We start from the raw sequence: 19621 nt of genomic DNA, 5'->3' as shown, positions 1-19621 counted from the left end.
AGGGTAAGCTGGGACAAAGCGAGAGAGAGGCATGAACATATATACACTACCAAATGTAAGATAGATAGCTAGTGGGAATCAACCGCATAGCACAGCTCGGTGCTTTGTGACCGCCTGGAGGGGTGGGATAGGGAGGGTGGGAGGGAGGGAGACGCAAGAGGGAAGAGATATGGGAACATATGTATATGTATAACTGATTCACTTTGTTATAAAGCAGAAACTAACACACCATTGTAAAGCAATTATACTCCAATAAAGATGTAAAAAATAAATAAATAAATAATAAAAAAATAAACACAGAAGTGAAGTTTGGCCCGGAGGATGGGGAATTAATTGCAGGGGAGAATCAGCAAACATACAGCGCTCTTGTAAAAGAATTTCGGATTTGAAAGAGTTGGTGGTTTTCCTTTCAAAACATTTAAAACAATTTATGCATATATTTGTTTGATGACCACCTCTCATTCTGACTATAAGGATCATGTATGTTTTATTTTCCTTGATATTTGTAAGACCTAACAGAGTGAATGCCATGTAGGAAAAAGGCTCTAGATATTTTCAAAAGAATGAATAAGAGGATGAATTCTGGCCAAACAAATAAATAAAAAGAAGTTGGAGAACACAGTAGATTGTATATGAAACTATGTATTATTTTTTTAAGGCATAAAGCCAACAAAGAAGACAAAGCCACTGAACAAAATAGAATAAAAAATATATATCTTTTATTCCATGCTTATGGGAGAAAAATAGACAATAATTTGACTTTTGGAAATATACATTGTCTCCACCCAGCCCCCCTACCAAAAAAAAAAACAAGAGTTGGTGTATGGGCCTTTGTGTCATCTGCAATACCTGTTAACTCCCCTTTGTGAGGGTGCAGGTATAATTCTAGAATAATTCCCAAGGTGCCAGAAGAGTTTTGCAGTTTAAAAGACTACAAAAATGGTTTTTGAGTTGCTCCATCCTTCATATAGCCGTCTCCCATAGCTATGTGCTCTTTACATTGACTGGAATTTGACCATATCCCTCCAGGGAACTTCCTGAGTTTTTTGCAGAAAAATTAATGTTATAGAAAGTTTTACCTAAGCATAGATTATGGTGATGGCTACACAACTCTGTGAATATACTTAAAAATCATTGCATTGTACACTTTAAATGGGATAATATTATCCCATTGAAGCTGTTAAAAATTTACATTAAAAAGTAGCTGTCTTTTTTTTTATATATATGTAAGGTGACAAAAATACATCCTCTGACCAGAAGTGTTTAGGTTTGAAGCATAGGGTAAATTGTGAGCTCTTGAAGCACAGATGCTGAGCTGGGGAAGCGCTTCTCACCTGACCTAGAAGACAAAAATAGCTGACTGCCAAAATTATCCTTGGCCATTTTTAAAAGAAAACGTCTGTAACTGCTCAGAAACCACAGTGTGCGTGTTTTTAAATATAAACCCTGCCCCTTAATACTCGTGTGCAAATATATCCTGTGTACAGTAGCATACAGTACCTAAGAATGCAAAATATAATTTTTAGCACTGTATAATTTCATCGCCCTTTTTTTGACTGTGTCTAGATTAATTTTAGCAAGTTAAATTTCTATGATGTGACCCTACTTACTGCTTAGGAATATAATATTTACTTTAATCATTTAGTTTAAATCATTTAGATTAATCATTCATTCAAAACTACTATATAGACTTGAATATAATCTAGAGACATTACAGATATTACAGAGATATGACATGTGGTTTGCTGTTTAATCATGATCATCCCTTAGTTATGTGCAGGCAGGTTGCCCTCTCCAAGGTTTATATCTGGCAAATATTTTTCCCAGTTTTATTGAGATATAATTGATGTATAACATTGTATAAGTTTAAGAAATACAACATAATGATTTGTGTATATATATATGTATTGGTATATGTTACATATGTATGTGTATATGTATATACATATTGCAAAATGATTACCCCAATAAGATTAGTTAACATTCATCACCTCACATAGTTAAAAGTTTTTCACTGTGATGAGAACTTTTAATATCTACTCTCTTAGCAACTTTCAAATATACAATAGAATATTAACTATAGCCAACAAGCTGTACATTACATCACCAGAATTTATCTTATAACTGGAAGTTTGTACCTTTTGACCACCTTCACCTAATTCCCTCACCTCTCATCCCCCATCTCTGGCAACCACCAATCTGATTTATCTATGAGTTAGTTTTTTGGTTAGATTCTATATAAAAGTGAGATCATACAGTATTTGTTTTTCTCTGTCTGACTTATTTCACTTAGCATATTGCCCTCAAGATTCATCCATGTTGTCACAAATGTCAGGATTTCCTCCTTTTTTATGGCTAGATGATATTCCATTAATATTACATATATAGGGCTTCCCTGGTGGCTCAGTGGTTAAGAATCTGCCTGCCAATGCAGGGCACATGGGTTTGAGCCCTGGTCCAGGAAGATCCCACATGCTGTGCCATGTGCCACATGTGCCACAACTACTGAGCCTGCACTCTAGAGCCCACGTGCCACAACTACTGAAGCCTGTGCGCCTAGAGCCCGTGCTCCGCAACAAGAGAAGCCACTGCAATGAGAAGCCCGCAACCAAGAGTAGCCCCCACTTGCTGCAACTAGAGAAAGCCCTCACACATCAACAAAGACCCAATGCAGCCAAAAATAAATAAATAAAATTAATTAATTAATAAAAATAATACTACATATATATTCCATAGCTACTTTATCCATTCATCTGTCAATGGACACTTAAGTTGTTTCCATGTCTTGGCTATTGTAAATAATGCTGCAGTGAACATGGGGGTGCAGGTACAGGTATCTGGAAATTTTTAAATTTTGCTCAGACCTTTCTGTCATCCCAGAAAAATGTTGAGAACATTTAAAAATAATAAAATTTAAAAATTAAAATTGAGGAAATAAACCTTCTTTTAACCCTATTCATCCCCGAGGCAGTGCTGCCCAGAGGTTAGGATCATTTAAGTCCTAAAATCAGGTCTCTTTGGTTCCACTCCTGACTCTGGCCCAGTTCCAGAAGGTAAGGGGAGGGTAATGGCAGGTTCAACCTCTAAGAGTGCTTCGAGCTTTGATTGATACCTGTGTAGCAATGCTTAGCCCAGCGCCTGGCATATAGTGAGTTCTCAATAAGATGAGTCCCTTTTCACGATCCATACTGTTGCTTCCCTGCTTAATACAGATTCATGGTCATTCTATCCACATACATTTATTGAACAAGGACCATGTGCCAAGACGCCTTTGACCTTGTCAGGAGATGTAGATGTCTCAGGATGTAAGAGCAGGTGAACGCTTCTGGCCAGGGCCTGGACAAGCCTGCCCTGGGAGGTGGGGTTGGAGCTGAACTTTGAGAAGGGAAGGTTTTCCTGTGTAGGGCAAAAGGACAGAGGGGTAATGGGATGGGACACTCACAGAGCAGGATAGAGACAGACCAAGTGTCTGTAGTCTCAAGCAGGGAAGTGGAGGAGTTTGGAAAGAACCAACATGATGACTGTTTCTTCCTATTTGGGAAAATATTATTTTAATATATGAACGCAGAAAATAAAGCCAAACAAAATCTTCTAGGCTGGTGGGCCTCCCTTGAAGATAAGGATTCTGTATGAGGCCAAGAGATGATTTTATGCTTGCATAGAATAAGCAATAAGTAGTGCTTATTGATGGTAATGCTCCAAGCAGTAGGGCCAAGTGGAAAGTGGAACAAAGGCCCCAGCCCCTGTTCCTACCTGTCGCAGGAGCCTGGGGTGACCTCCTTCTGTGCAAACCAAGGAGTCCACATAGTGGGGACTTCCAGATGGCCCTAGGTGGTTGCTTTGTTTTGCTGATCTTTTCTATTATAAACGTTGCCACAATGAAAGGCATCTTCTGGGAGTATGTCCATAGGAGAAATTCTCCACAGTGGAATTGCAAGGTCATGGTGTGTGAGTGTGTTCTTCACATGCTTTGTGAGTCCTTTTGTCACTGCAGGAGGGCTGCATACAATGTCCTTCTAGAAGCAGGAAGGGAGTTCTGCTCTTCTTCCATTATGTCTGGGGAAGGCCACACCTTCCTCTGCAGGCAGCCTGGAAGCCCTTCAGTGATGCGCCTCCACTGGTATCTGTTTCCCCAGAAGTGTTTTCTTCTAAACATGAACCAAGTGTTTTGTAAACATATGGTTTTCCCTCTTTTAACAGGAATCTTCGCCTACATGAACTACAGAGTCCCCCGGACAAGGAAGGAGATTTTTGAAACCCTCATCAAGGGACTGCAGCGGCTTGAGTATAGAGGCTATGACTCAGCAGGTAGGCTCTGCAGGCTGCTGCCATATAAACATAATGCTTGTTCATTAAAGAAATTTGAAAATTTCTATAGAAAAGTAGAAAGAAAAAACAAGGGTAAAAAAAATATCCATCAAAAGCACCCCCCCATCAATATCTGTGTCCCTCCTGTGGCCGTCTGGGGTCTGGGGACGGTAGAGGTGTCGTGCAGATATTTATTGTTTTATCTAATTATAATTATGCAATTCTGTAATTTTGTATTCTTCTTCTTTCACTTACCTTGTTTTTTTCCATTATTGTAAACACTTCCTAACATAATCTTTCTAAGTGGCTGCACAGTCCTCCACTGGATGCCTATCTCAGAGTTTACTCCTTCATCCACATAACAGGTAGATATTTAGTCTGTTTCCCATTTTTAATTAAGCAGCTTTAGGAGAAAAAGGAGAGCCAGATAATTATATATTCCTATAAATTCTTAATAGAAAGCAAGTCAGATGAAAGATTGCAGGAACACTAGTGCAATGGAAGCACCAGCTAAAGTAGCAGAATGCAAAGTGCACAAATGTCCTTAAATGAGCCCACTGCCTTTGGTGGCAGACGTGGTGGCACCTCTCCCGCAGGCAAACTCCGAGAATTACCCTGGTTAGAAGCCGGGGTGAGGCAGCCACAGCCTGGGTTCCAGGCACATGTTCCCTGATTGCTGGTTAGCACTGTCACAGTCACAGCCTCCTCTTTCCAAGTCAATATCCTAACACTGTCTAGTTCTGTTCTGGGCAGCAAGCCTGGGGAACAAGAACTAATAAATCCACAGTTCTGTATAGCCCTCACCCAGGGTCATTCCCTGTAATGAAGCGTGGGAGACAAAACTTAAATTCCAGTACAAAAAATCATGTTTATGTTACAGGTGTGGCAATCGATGGAAATAATAACGAAGTCAAAGAAAGACATATCCAGCTAGTCAAGAAAAGAGGAAATGTCAAGGCTCTTGATGAAGAACTTTACAGTATGTGAAAGACATGCCAAATCAGAGTAATAATCACAGCCTGGGTCACTTTAAAATCTTTAATTCCAACAGCATTGGAGACTAAAAATATTAACCTACCTAAGCATGGAAAAATAGGAGAGTTAAGTCCATGTTGCAAAACTGTTTCCCAGAGGGTGAGATGGTTTATTTCAGGTGATGGTGTGCTGAGAATTTTTTTTTCAATATTTAGTACTTACGTATTTTAATGTTTCTGGCAAATGATACTGCTTTTCCATTTATGGTTGGGACCTGTAATTTTCTTTTTAAAGTAAGTTTATTTCAGTTAAGTGAGTTAGGTTACTGATAAGTACTAATTAAAGCAAGGGTCTGGCAGAATTCTCCAGAATGGGGCCTTTGTGGTTGATGGTGGGATGTACTTTTGGTGTAGCTGATGTGTCTTCATGTAATGAAGTCACCTCATGTAACAGTACCATGTCAATGCTTAAAGTGCGGCAAACTTATTTTTCCTTCATCTAGAACAGGACAGCATGGACTTAAAAGTGGAGTTTGAGACCCACTTTGGCATTGCCCACACACGCTGGGCCACCCACGGGGTCCCCAATGCTGTCAACAGCCACCCACAGCGCTCAGACAAAGGCAACGGTATGTAGTATAGCCTTGCTTCCCTGTCCTAGTGGTTGTGCCTGGCCCTGACCTGTGCCAGGGTTGATCCACACCCACCACCAACTGGCTTCTCAGCCTCCCTGTCTTCCCCGAGTATCCAAACTGTTGGCACTGGGCCCTAGAAAGGAGGCAAATTCAACCTGGCCCCTGGATAGTGCTGACCCCGCAGGCATCCACAGGAAAACAGTGGCACTTCCCATGAATGCCTTTGGCTCTGGGGACCCAGCCTGAGTGGGACTCGGTGGTGTAAAGGGTTGAAGGCCTGGGCACTGTTCCTCACTTAGGGACCAGAGTGTTCCAGAGGGCTGGGCACTTGAGGAAAGATTGGGGTTCCTTCCTCATCCAGCTATACCCATCCCTGCCCCTGAAGAGAGTGGTCCTGAGCCAGGGCAGGTGGCTGTGCTGATCTGGTTTAACATCTGAGGTGCCTGCTCCAATCCTGGTCCCTGTAACGAGGGCCACCCAGTTCTCCCAATTCCCCCCTCACCATGTCAGCCCCAGCTCATGGGTCCGCATCACTTGCCTGAGCCCCCAGGACAATTCTTTATGTGATGGTTCTCTTAAATGATGTCCCAGTCTCCTCTCATGGGGGAAGGACTGGTAGGTCTGGAGCTCCCACTGGAAGCTCTCAGGGACTCTGTGGCCAGCACCCAGGGGTGTCAGGGCCTCTGGCAGTAGGACACATGGGCATATGAGATGGAGACTGGGCCTTCTAGTGGGTCTCCACTCTGGGTTGGGCCTGGTCAGGTCAGAAGCCCCCATGACCCACACCTGGGCATGATGCAAAAGGGTGTCTGGTGGAGAGAATGATTTCTGGAGTCAGCTGGGGTCCTCCACCCCAAGCTGACTCTAGAATGTGGCATAATGCAGGTTCTTGCCAAGCCTCATATTAGAGTAGGGATCAGACACGTAAGAGTAGTTGTAGGGTATTTACTATTAGCTAAACACTTGACAAGCCTCACTGCCATTAATTGTCTTGGAAGTCAGGCCACAGGAGAGAGCAGCACCTCCCTGGTCAGTGTCCTTTGCCCCTGTGGACACTGCAGTGCCTGGAGGCAGCTCACCCTGCCCAGTTTGGAAAGGAAAGCCTCCCGGAGAGAACAGGAGGGCCCCATGCACCTCTCTCATTGGAGCAGCCAGAGATAGCACAGGGACCAGGCTATACATACACCTACATGGTCAAAGACTTGGGTAGTGAGGTTTCTTTGCTGGGGACCATTCCTTGCATCTGGTCCATGCCCTGAGCCATGAGACGCCCCACTACAGGGGCAGACACCCTACACTCAGGAGGGGGACAATAGACCCCATGGTGCTGAGGACCTAGGATATACATCCAGCCAAACCCCAAGCCAGATGCAGAGGCTGGTCCCTGGAGCAACAGTGTTGGCTGAGGTAACACACTGTACTGAGACCATGTGCCCTGAAATGTCGCCACCTCAACCTCAGCCTCCTGCCCACTGAGATGATAGGGTGAACCCCCGCTTCACTACAGACAATGGTTCTATGTCCCCAAAGCAGCTAGGCTCCAAGGAGATTGCCCCCACACCCAAATTTGGAAATGCCTGCCGTGACTCAGGATGAGTAATTGAAAATAAAACAACATGGGAAATAAGAAAAGATTTGTAAAATTTCTCTAACGACTTATCAGTGATATCTGAAGAGCATACTTTTTTTCTTCGGCACGCGGGCCTCTCACCGTTGTAGCCCCTCCTGCTGCGGAGCACAGGCTCCGGACGCGCAGGCCCAGCAGCCATGGCCTACGGGCCCAGCCGCTCCGCGGCATGTGGGATCTTCCTGGACCGGGGCACGAACCCGCATCCCCTGCATCGCCAGGCAGACTCTTAACCACTGTGCCACCAGGGAAGCTCAGAGCATGCTTTTTAGGAAGACTTATACCCAGCAACTACACTGCATATGAAAATTACACAAAGAAGTTTTCACAAAGAAAACACAGATTCTACAAAACAAATTAATGATGAGAAGTTAAGACAATAGGCTGAGATGAAAGAAAATGTGACAGGGTTAAGAAAATAATGTGAAGAAACAAAGTCACAATAGATATGAAAACAATGGAGAACTGGATGGTTGTGAAGACAGTTAATAGATAATGAAGGGTTAATCATCCCTTTTGACATAAATACCAAAGCCTATTTCATGCTACTGTAGGCCACAAGTCAGAGCTCAGTGCGTGGCCAGGTTGGTGGATGCTTTTTATCAAAAGAGAAATGTGTTATTTCCTCGGGTTTAAATTGCAGTCATGGCAGATGTCAGCTCTAATCTCTGTAAATGCAGTTTGCTTAACACAAGTGTCTGTATGAGCAGAGTTTGTAGGTTGCAAGCTGTCAAATTGTCTTTCTTCACATCTGACTTGAACTTCATTTCTTCATAGCATTTCTCTCTTGGCTAAACTTTTCTTCCAGAATTCGTGGTCATCCATAATGGGATCATTACAAATTACAAAGACCTGAGGAAATTTCTGGTAAGATACTTCCCCTGGGTAACATCTAAGTCCACTCTTGGCCACATCCCCACATTAGACACAAAGCTCATCCCCAGCTCAGGCTCCTCCCCAAATCTTGCTGGAGGAGAGAGCAGGGCATTCTCATTTACCTCAAAGGCCGTTGCAGAGTCAGAGCAGAATCAAAAGAACATGAACTTCTTTTTATTAAAGTATCTGCACTGAATAACATACTGACTCATACACCAAATGGAATGTGGGGTGGGAAGGCAGGCGGCGAGAGTTTCAAGTATGAAGAGGTTGTGGTATTGGTTGGGAGGTGGGTGGATTTGACTCGATGTATTTGATCATTTTGATTGCTGTTATTCTGCAATGTCCAGATTAATGGCAAGGACAAGCTTCTGAGGCGGGGTGATCTCAGGGAAGACTACAATGACTCAGCTCTGTTAGGCTTTGGGATTCAGGCAAACATTTCTCATCCCTTCCCTGTTTTCCTTGTTCTTGCCTTAAGTCACTCCAAGGACAAGTCATAAGGAAGGAGAGGGAGCTGGCCAGGCCAGCATTGCACAACAAACATTATCTGACACTCTGTCCAACCAAATATTCCAGGAAAGCAAAGGTTATGAGTTTGAGTCAGAAACAGATACAGAGACCATCGCCAAGCTGATTAAATATGTGTTCGACAACAGAGAAACTGAGGACATTACATTTTCAACACTGGTCGAGAGAGTCATTCAGCAGTTGGTGAGTTACAAGTCTCACTTACCTAAATCATCCCTTCATTCCTTCAGTTTTTATAAACATTTATTAGGCAAGCTTGCACCAAGTACCTGAGGATTAAAGATGGCTCATCTACAGTGCCTGGCCTTAAAATGTTACATCCTTGTAGAACTGGGAGAAGTTCTGAGGTTTTGGTAGTAAACATCAAATAGAAACTGCTTTGCTTCATTTTAACATCTCTGAAATGGTGATAGGCCTTCTGATCTATGGCTTCTACCAATGGTGTGTTGCACAAGGGACCTTGATTGCGGCAGTTCATGTTGTCATCTTATCGGTTAACTTGTGTGCATTGTTGACTTGTGTGCATGCATACCCAAGATGAATTTAACTGATGTTGGAGACTTAGAATTGAAGTCTTTCCTCCTGTTTCAGTAAAGCAGTTATTCGTCATGTGGGAGAAATGCCCACAAGTCCTTACTGAGTGGAGTTGGAAGGAAGGAAGAGGAAATAAAGACAGCAGGTGTAGACTTTTGAGAAGTTTGGTTGTAGAAGAGGAAGGGTGCAAAGAAATGGCCCAGTAAAGGGAGAGGGTTGCAGTTCTGAGGCAGGATTGTATTTTTGTGGTAGGAGATATCAGATCATGTCTGTGTGCTGAAATGAATGATCCAGGTGGGAGAAAGAGATTGGTGATGTCCCAGAGGGCTGGACCCATGGAACAAGACCCCTGCAAAGAGGCACATGTTGGAGGGATTGTCCAAGAGAGACACCTCCATGGAGAAGGAGGTAGAGCAGACCCAGGCCCTCCATGGGACGGTGGAGGGAGGAGGAGAGGGCTCCAGACTTTACTAGAATCCATCCTTCTGAGCATCGAAGCTGTCCAATAACTCCCCTGAGATGGAGACAGCTTGGAGACAGCTTGGAGACAGCTTGGAGGCAGTGCTCAGGGTTGAGAATCTAGAACATCTGGGGTCAGAGGCTGCTTTGGGTACAACACTGTGGTTTAAAATGTATGACCCTTTGGTGTTTTCAGTCTTTTTCTAAAAGTAAGCCAAACCCTTTACCCTATGACTCCCATTTTGGGGGACCTTAATTTAGAGGACATATTTATAAATAAAAGCCTGTCCCATAACTAATGTACAGTAAACCAATATAGTTTTGCCGCATAGTACTTCCTCTTTTCCATTTGTAATTTTAAAGTTTGGAAATGTCTCTCAGTGATGGCACTTTTAAACTTCAGTGATTTATCTGAAGCAACACAGGGCTCTTTTTGGCAGAGAACGGGAAGAGTTTTCTATTTAGTCCTACTTCATTGCTGACAAAACCAGCAGGGTGAATGTCAGGCTCCTCAGGTTCTGTCTAAAGCCCCTTCATTTTGGGCAGTTTGAAAGGCCCTTAGGGACCTGGAGATGCTGGCCCTGGGGTCTCTCTGATTGTGTTACTGAGTTGGCAAACTGGCCATAGCATGAGGCCATGAGGTCTGCCTAGGTTTCCAAACCTTGTAAATCCAGATTTATAGCTGGCTGTACATAAAGTCAAGGAGGGTCATAATTAGTACAGGATGGTCAGAATGTAGGAGAGAATTTTGCATTGAACTTTTAAATAGGAAGAGCATTTGGAGTCTTGAGTTAGGAGAACTATATTCTAACTCTGGTTTGCACAAACCAACAAGCTGAGGCACAGAGCACAAATGGCAGTCATTGCCATAGAAATAATTGTAACAACTCATACTTCTGATGTGTCTCTATATGTCAGGCACTGTTCTAAGCATTTAAAATGCATTAGCTCACAGAAGCCATACAAGGTAGGACTATTCTCATTTCCATTCACCATGAGACACAAAGAAGGCTGCAGTGATTGCCCAGTTAAGGGGTGGAGCCATGATTTGAACCCAGGCACTAATGTGTGTTGAGCTAAACTTAGGTCGTGGATTAGCCCCTCTAATCCTCACAATTGCTCCCTGAGTAGGTACCATCCCTGAGGCCCAGGGCAGGACCCCTGGCTACGGTTCTCATTTCCTGAGGTTCTAACTGCAGCAGTCCACCCAGGTCATCACAGAGCTGGGAACTGTTCCTTGTGGGCCTGGACAGGGAGGTTTATATTGCTTACAATGAAATCCACAAGTTCTGGCCTTTGATACTTGATTGTGGTACCGCCTGTTTCACTTTCCCCTCCTGACATCACCCTGCGCAAGCTGTCCTACATTCAGCACCCTGAGTGAGTGACCCCAGGACTGCCTGCAGTGAAGAGGCTCCCAGGGAGAGCTGTCTGGGGTAGTGGGCTGAGCTGCAGCCACCTAGCTTAGCCAGAGTAAGTTGTTCCTCACTCTCCTTTCCCGTCTTTTCAGGAAGGCGCATTTGCATTGGTTTTCAAGAGCATCCACTACCCCGGAGAAGCCGTGGCCACAAGGTGAGGCAGAACGCATTGACATTTCCAGTAACAAATAAATAAAATAAAATCACTTAGCTTGAGGCACAAGGGAGAAGTAGGGCCTCTGGCAAAACAGAAGGTGCTCACTCTATCTAAGGGACAACTGTGGCTTAGCCACAGAGAATGTACCCCACCATCTCTATGGCTGGAGCTTCTGATTTTTTTAAAGAGAAACTAGAAAGTTGGATTTTTATTTGAAATCTCTAGGCTTTTTTTTAGAAATTGACAACAAATTCAAACTAAAAATAAAGTTGTATAGCAAGGGCAGGTCCAGGTTTCAGGTCAACTTCAGAGATTCCCTTTAGAAAAAGCATACAAAATTATGAACATGAAATTAGGAACAAAACTGAATGTTGATTTGAACCCAGTAAAGAAGAGGCCTTGAAGGCCAAGAGCTCAAGCTTCATCACCTTCATGCCAGGTGTGATCCAGGAATCAGCTGAGAGGGCCTGGGTCAGCCCACATGTCCTTCTGTTAGAGCCCTGTGGCCCCCAGCAATGTGTGCATTCACACAAGTGGGCATGTGAGTGCCATCTTATAATTTTATATTCAGATGGGTGGATTATCCACCCATCTGTCCATTTGTCTATCTACCCATTTATCTGTCCATCTGTCTATCCATCTGTCCATCCATCAATCAATCTGACCATCTATCTACCCATCTACCTATCCATCCATCCAACTAATATTTGTTGAGCATTTACTGTGTACTGAGCCCTGGGGACCTAGTGACACCCAACCTGGTCCTACCCTTAAGGTAGCAGTCCCCAAAATTTTTGGCACCAGGGACCAGTTTCATGGAAGACAGTTTTTACATGGACCAGTGGCAGGGGGGATGGTTTCGGGATGATTCAAGCACATTACATTTATTGTGCATTTTATTTCTATTATTATTACATTGTAATATATAATGAAATAATTATACAACTCACCATAATGCAGAATCAGTGGGAGCCCTGAGCTTGTTTTCGCTTGCCACTCACCAATAGGGTATTTTTGTTTTGTTTTGTTTTTTTTAATTAATTAATTAATTTATGGCTGTGTTGGGTCTTCGTTTCTGTGTGACCAATAGGATTTTGATATGAGTCTGCAAGCAGTTGATTTATTACAGTCTCTGTGCAGTCAAACCTCTCTGCTAATGATAATCTGTATTTGCAGCCACTCCCCAGCGCTAGCATCACTGCCTCAGCTCCACCTCAGATCATCAGGCATTAGATTCTCATAAGGAGTGGGCAACCTAGATCCCTCGCATGCGCAGTTCATAGTAGGGTTTGCGCTCCTATAAGAATCTAATGCCACTGCTGATCTGACAGGAGGCAGAGCTCAGGCAGTAATGCGAGCGGTGGGGAGCGGCTCTAAATATAGATGAAGCTTCGCTCACTTGCCCACCCACCACTCACCTCCTGCTGTGTGGCCTGGTTCCTAACAGGCCACAGATCGATACTGTGGCCCGGGGGTTGGGGACTCCTGCCTTAAGGACTGGACAGTTGCGCAGGAGGACAGAGCAGGGCAGAAGATGGTGATGCTCTGTGATGGGGGTTGGGAGGCAGTGCACGGGGGGCCTAAGGGGAAGCAGGTGTCAGCCTGGGGAAGGCAGGCAGAGAAACCAGCGTGAGCAAAGACAAGGAGCCCAGAGTGATTGTGACGCTTTAAGGATCTGCAGTTAGGCCAGGATGGTGATGGGGAGGGGCACTGGTGGGACTTGAGGCTCTTCTAGTCTCAGTGTGTGCTCACTGACACCTTTTGTGTGCCAGGCATGGGTGACAAGAGCGAACAAGATTGTAGGGACACTGCCCTGTGAAACTCGAGAGCTGGTGGGGAGTGGGGAGGTGGGCAGAGGCCCAGCTCTGCAGGATCTAGGTTGCCCTGTCGTTGCAGGTTTCATTGTGAAGGCACTGGGGAGCCATTGAGAATGCACCTGTGGACCAGACTGTCATAGTATCTAGGCAGGAAATTATGTAATATATTATGATTTTATTTTTTTCTGGGACAGGAACTAATTTACCATTTGGAATTTAAGTCTTTCAAATCAGAGAATTATAAAATGACAGTTGGTCCCTATCAAATTTTTCTTTTTTTCTTTTTTTTTTTTTTTTTTTTTTTTTTGCGATATGTGGGCCTCTCACTGTCGTGGCCTCTCCCGTTGCCGGATGCGCAAGCTCAGCGCCCATGGCTCACGGGCCCAGCCGCTCCGCGGCATGTGGGATCCTCCCGGACCGGGGCACGAACCCGTATCCCCCGCATCAGCAGGCGGACTCTCAACCACTGCGCCACCAGGGAGGCCCCCTATCAAATTTTGAAACTCCTTTTAAAATCTATTATCATGTTATTACTAGTTTGCAGAAGAAGATAGTGTGAAGAAGCAGTAAAGCTTTACTTTTCTAAATTGTCTATAATTAGTGGCTCTATAACTTCTGGGACAAACTTTGGGATGTCTTGGGAGCACTTTGTACTGGGGAGAGGGCTAGATGCGGGGACCCTCTCTTCAGTGCTCAGAGGACATCCAGCCAGGCCCAGGGTGTCAATGCAATGGGTAACTCGATTCCCTCTTGTCCCTACAGGAGAGGCAGCCCCCTACTCATTGGAGTGAGGAGCAAATATAAACTCTCCACAGAACAGATCCCCATCTTATACAGGACACGTAAGTTTCTTGAGAAGGACTTGAACAGTGCAGCACTGTTCTGGTGCCAGCAGCTCCCCTCAGAGGCAGGATGCCTTCCTTCACTCTGCTAGGGCCAGGTCTGAAAGGTTTTCATGCAACTGGGACTTGGCTCCATTTTTTCATAAGCTTTTTCTTGTGGATATTTTCAAGCACAGACCCAAGTTGAGGGAGCTGCTGCTGTGGTTCTGTTATATAAAGGCACCTGTGCCCTGATTGGAGTGTTGATTTGGTTTGTTTTGTTAATAGCCGATTCAGTGCTCTTACTATTTGGGGATCTTTTACACAATTTGGCTGATGCAGCCAAAGCTAAAAATTGCACATTTCTCCCACACATATTCAAAGGGGAAATTGGCTTCTTCGTGTTTTTCCAAGAAAATAGTCTAATGAGATTTGTGATCCTTTCCTTCATTTGCTAGGCAATATTGAGAATGTGAAGAATATCTGTAAAACAAGGATGAAGAGGCTGGACAGCTCGACCTGCCTTCATGCTGTAGGCGATAAAGCAGTGGAATTCTTCTTTGCTTCTGATGCAAGGTAGCTACACCTTGTTTCCTTTTTTTCCTGGGATTATGTAATCAAGAATGACTGGCTAAACACCCCCATTTCTTACTTACTCCCCCGTTTGAGCTGTTTTCTCAAGGGTCAGCAAGGCGAAGCAGTGATGGCAGATTTCAGCTCTCGGTGGCCCTCCTGAGGGAATCCTTGCCCAGTGAGCACTTTTTACATGGCTGTCATCAGCAGCCCTGGTGGCCAAAGGCAAGGTCTACTGATCTACACAATGTTTTGGGCCTGTACAGAATAAATGAATTAGTTGCCAACATTTTAAAACTGGGAAATTTCCCATAAAAATCTGAATTTCTAGCTTTTCTAAAAAACCAGCAGATCTGAGCACACCAGACTGCTCTCCCCCAGCCCTCTTTGGGGCCATTCAAAGTCTGCTCCCTTTAGATGGGGCAAGTGTCTCCAGACCTTTGGTCCTTCCCGAACCTTGTCTGCCTTTGCCAGAGTCTGACCATTCATAAAAGACAGAGCCAAGATTGAGGGTTTTGGTCCGAAGTCCATGTTCTCGTCAATACACCAAACAGTAATTCTGAAATTTGAGAAAGTAGGCTTCATGCCCATTTTAGTACAAAAAATGTATACACACACATACACTTAGAAAAGACCAAAACACTTTCCTGCTAGTTGAAATAGAAAATCACCATAAACACCACCATTACTACCTCCTTTATCCAAACCTTTATTATGCCTCTTTCCCATCAGCCTCTGGTAAGGCCTTGCTGTGAAGGAGGGAGGACACCAGGTGAGGTCTCCTGGGACACATGAAGTAACGGGAACCTACAGCCCAGGCTGCAAGGCATATTTCAGCCCACAGCCAGCATTGTACTTAATGCTGATAAGAAAGGTCAGCATTTCCCAAACTGTGTTCCTTAGGGCACCATTTCAATGAGAAGCTAATATTATTTCAGTGATTCTAAGACATGCAATTGTTCTATAGATTTTAGCATCTGTAAGTGGCATCTGGCAATTATAATTTGCTACAGTTTTTATATACTTCTTAGAAGTATATAAAATAATCATGATCTTAAGATCAATGTTACCACTCTCTGACATAAATCACAGCAAGATCCTTTTTGACCCACCTCCTAGAGAAATGGAAATAAAAACAAAAATAAACAAACGGGACCTAATGAAACTTAAAAGCTTTTGCACAGCAAAGGAAACCATAAACAAGACCAAAAGACAGCCCTCAGAATGGGAGAAAATATTTGCAAATGAATCAACTGACAAAGGATTAATCTCTAAAATTTACAGGCAGCTCATGCAGCTCAATAACAAAAAAATAAACAACCCAATCCAAAAATGGGCAGAAGACCTAAATAGACATTTCTCCAAAGAAGATATACAGACTGCCAACAAACACATGAAAGAATGCTCAACATCATTAATCATTAGAGAAATGCAAATCAAAACTACAATGAGATATCATCTCACACCAGTCAGAATGGCCATCATCAAAAAATCTAGAAACAATAAATGCTGGAGAGGGTGTGGAGAAAAGGGAACACTCTTGCACTGCTGGTGGGAATGTGAATTGGTACAGCCACTATGGAGAACAGTATGGAGGTTCCTTAAAAAACTACAAATAGAACTACCATATGACCCAGCAATCCCACTACTGGGCATATACCCTGAGAAAACCATAATTCAAAAAGAGTCATGTACCAAAATGTTCATTGCAGCTCTATTTACAATAGCCCGGAGATGGAAACAACCTAAGTGCCCATCATCGGATGAATGGATAAAGAAGATGTGGCACATATATACAATGGAATATTACTCAGCCATAAAAAGAAACGAAATTGAGCTATTTGTAATGAGGTGGATAGACCTAGAGTCTGTCATACAGAGTGAAGTAAGTCAGAAAGAGAAAGACAAATACCGTATGCTAACACATATATATGGAATTTAAGAAAAAAAAATGTCATGAAGAACCTAGGGGTAAGACAGGAATAAAGACACAGACCTACTAGAGAATGGACTTGAGGATATGGGGAGGGGGAAGGGTAAGCTGTGACAAAGCGAGAGAGAGGCATGGACATATATACACTACCAAACGTAAGGTAGATAGCTAGTGGGAAGCAGCCGCATAGCACAGGGAGATCAGCTCGGTGCTTTGTGACCACCTAGAGGGGTGGGATAGGGAGGGTGGGAGGGAGGGAGACGCAAGAGGGAAGAGATATGGGAACATATGTATATGTATAACTGATTCACTTTGTTATAAAGCAGAAACTAACACACCATTGTAAAGCAATTATACCCCAATAAAGGTGTTAAAAAAAAAATCTAGAAACAATAAATGCTGGAGAGGGTGTGGCGAAAAGGGAACACTCTTGCACTGTTGGTGGGAATGTAAATTGATACAGCCACTATGGAGAACAGTATGGAGGTGTCTTAAAAAACTAAAAATAGAATTACCATACGACCCAGCAATCCCACTACTGGGCATATACCCTGAGAAAACCATAATTCAAAAAGAGTCGTGTACCAAAATGTTCATTGCAGCTCTATTTACAATAGCCAGGACATGGAAGCAACCTAAGTGTCCATCAACAGATGAATGGATAAAGAAGATGCGGCACATATATACAATGGAATATTACTCAGCCATAAAAAGAAACGAAATTGAGTTATTTGTAGTGAGGTGGATGGACCTAGAGTCTGTCATACAGAGTGAAGTAAGTCAGAAAGAGAAAAACAAATACCGTATGCTAACGCATATATATGGTATCTAAGAAAAAAAAAAAAGGTCATGAAGAACCTAGGGGTAAGACGGGAAAAAAGACACAGACCTACTAGAGAATGGACCTGAGGATATGGGGAGGGGGAAGGGTGAGCTGTGACAAAGTGAGAGAGTGGCATGGACATATATACACTACCAAACGTAAGGTAGATAGCTAGTGGGAAGCAGCCGCATAGCACAGGGAGGTCAGCTCGGTGCTTTGTGACCACCTAGAGGGGTGGGATAGGGAAGGTGGAAGGGAGGGAGACGCAAGAGAGAAGAGATATGGGAACATATGTATATATATAACTGATTCACTTTGTTGTAAAGCAGAAACTAACACACCATTATAAAGCAATTATACTCCAATAAAGATGTTAAAAAAAAAAAAATTCAGAGAAGTCACACAAACTTGTCTTTGACCTGAACTTGAGTTTCCATTAAGATTGCAACACAGGGATATTACAGATGAAGGCAATCACATAAACTTACTATACTGAAACTTGCAGAGGTTATGAGTGTTGTTCAAGATCCCAAAGCAAGTGCATTGTGGAATCAGAATTTTAAGTGAGGCCTAATGAACTAAAAACAAACAAAAACAAGCCCTTTCTGTGATACCATGTTGCCTTTGAAGTAGTTTTTTTGGTGGGCTGGTAGAAACTGGTTCCAGTGTTTCTTGCAGGAATGACTAGTTCTGTCCCCCGCCACCCGTGGCCCCCCACCCCCGAGTTGATCCTCAAGGTTTCCTTTAGAATGGACTTGGTAAAACTGCAGACATACAAGTATTCATGATGCCTGTGTCCAATCATTTCTCCTGCCATAGCCTACTTCACTTCTAGGATTATATGAACAATTCACTGTCTTGAATTATGCTTTTCCCTCCTCCAAGAATTCCTTTCTCCCTGTGGGGCATCTGGGAAACCCACTTCATTTTTCAAAACTCAATTTACATATTATGTCTTTTGTGCAGGCTTTTTTTTAGTGTTGTGATCACATGCTTCTTTTTGCTACCCTTGCACTTCTGCATGCCTGATTGTTGCACTCGCTACACTGTATTGTAATTGTATTTTTCACGTATCTCTGTCTTCTCCTGGGCAACATTCCTTGGGGCCAGGGACTACCTTTTTTCATCTATTGATGTTGCCTTAGCATGTTAACTTGTTGTGAAGTAGTTAGTTATAAAAATGAGATTTGATTAAATTGAAAATTGTTATGTAAAAAGAAAAAAAAGATCAGTGTTACCTTATATTCAATGAAGTATGGTAGATGTTTCTCAAAAAAAAAAAAGACAAATGCTTGAAAGGAGATTAAAGAATTATTTGTAGGCAATACAATTATATACTTTAAAAATCCACCTGAAAGGCTGTTAGAAGTAATACTCGTGGCTGGTCAGAGTATAAAGGTGTAGAAATTCGACATTCCAGCAGTAGCCACTTGGCTGTTAGCACAGTGAGGTGGGTGGTAGGGGACCACATCTACCCTGTTCCCCCTCATGTCTCCACAAGTGACTGGCACAGTAGGCTCTCAGCAAACCTTTGTTGAACTAAAAAAGTAATCTATTTACCACAGCTGAAAAAAAAGTTTTAATCCCTTAAAATAAATTTAAATAAAAATAGTCCAAGAACCTGTTTGGAGAAGACTACAGAAGTTTACCGTGAGAAATAAGAAGAGATTTGAATAAAGGGAGAGATTCCACATTCCTTGGTAGGAAGCCTTAATATTCTGAAAACGTTAATTGGTTTAAAGTTAATTTAATAATTAAAAATTATTTTTAAAGATATTGACTCTTCTTAATCTGTAAATTCGATGCTATAATTAAAATCCTTGACATTATTTTGTTTGTCTAGGTTTTTGGAACTTAATAAAGTGATTCTATAATGTATTGTGTGTAGATGAAAAAGCATATATTGAAAAATAAGAGTGACAAAGGTGACCGTCTCATGTATGAAGGCACATAGAGCTCTCGTGACAACAGTGGCCAGCATTGCTGTGCACTTATGGCTGGACACTGTGCTGAGGGCTTCACCAAGACTATCCCATTTAATAATCACAACAAACCTCTGGTGAAGGCACAGGGGTCATCTCCCAGTTTAAAGCAGAGGAACCCGAGACGGGCTCAGAGGGGTCATGTCTGTGTTG

General features: G+C 43.0%; 1 protein-coding gene across 2 annotated transcripts in view; it reads left to right on the top strand.

Moving 5' to 3' along the window:
• GFPT2 (glutamine--fructose-6-phosphate transaminase 2) overlaps positions 1-19621 on the top strand; it is a 46504-nt gene that overhangs the window by 11318 nt on the left and 15565 nt on the right. For both annotated transcript variants that reach the window (XM_007465515.1, XM_007465514.1), the window contains exons 2-9: positions 4201-4308; positions 5189-5287; positions 5786-5911; positions 8353-8411; positions 9000-9134; positions 11455-11516; positions 14099-14178; positions 14616-14733. In XM_007465515.1, the coding sequence (XP_007465577.1) occupies positions 4201-4308; positions 5189-5287; positions 5786-5911; positions 8353-8411; positions 9000-9134; positions 11455-11516; positions 14099-14178; positions 14616-14733 (787 nt within the window). The remainder of the gene's footprint in view (positions 1-4200; positions 4309-5188; positions 5288-5785; positions 5912-8352; positions 8412-8999; positions 9135-11454; positions 11517-14098; positions 14179-14615; positions 14734-19621) is intronic.

Source organism: Lipotes vexillifer, unplaced genomic scaffold (assembly GCF_000442215.2).
Source record: "Lipotes vexillifer unplaced genomic scaffold, Lipotes_vexillifer_v1.1 scaffold613, whole genome shotgun sequence".
Taxonomy (NCBI): Eukaryota; Metazoa; Chordata; class Mammalia; order Artiodactyla; family Lipotidae; genus Lipotes; species Lipotes vexillifer.
This window is presented reverse-complemented; position numbering and strand designations above follow the sequence as displayed.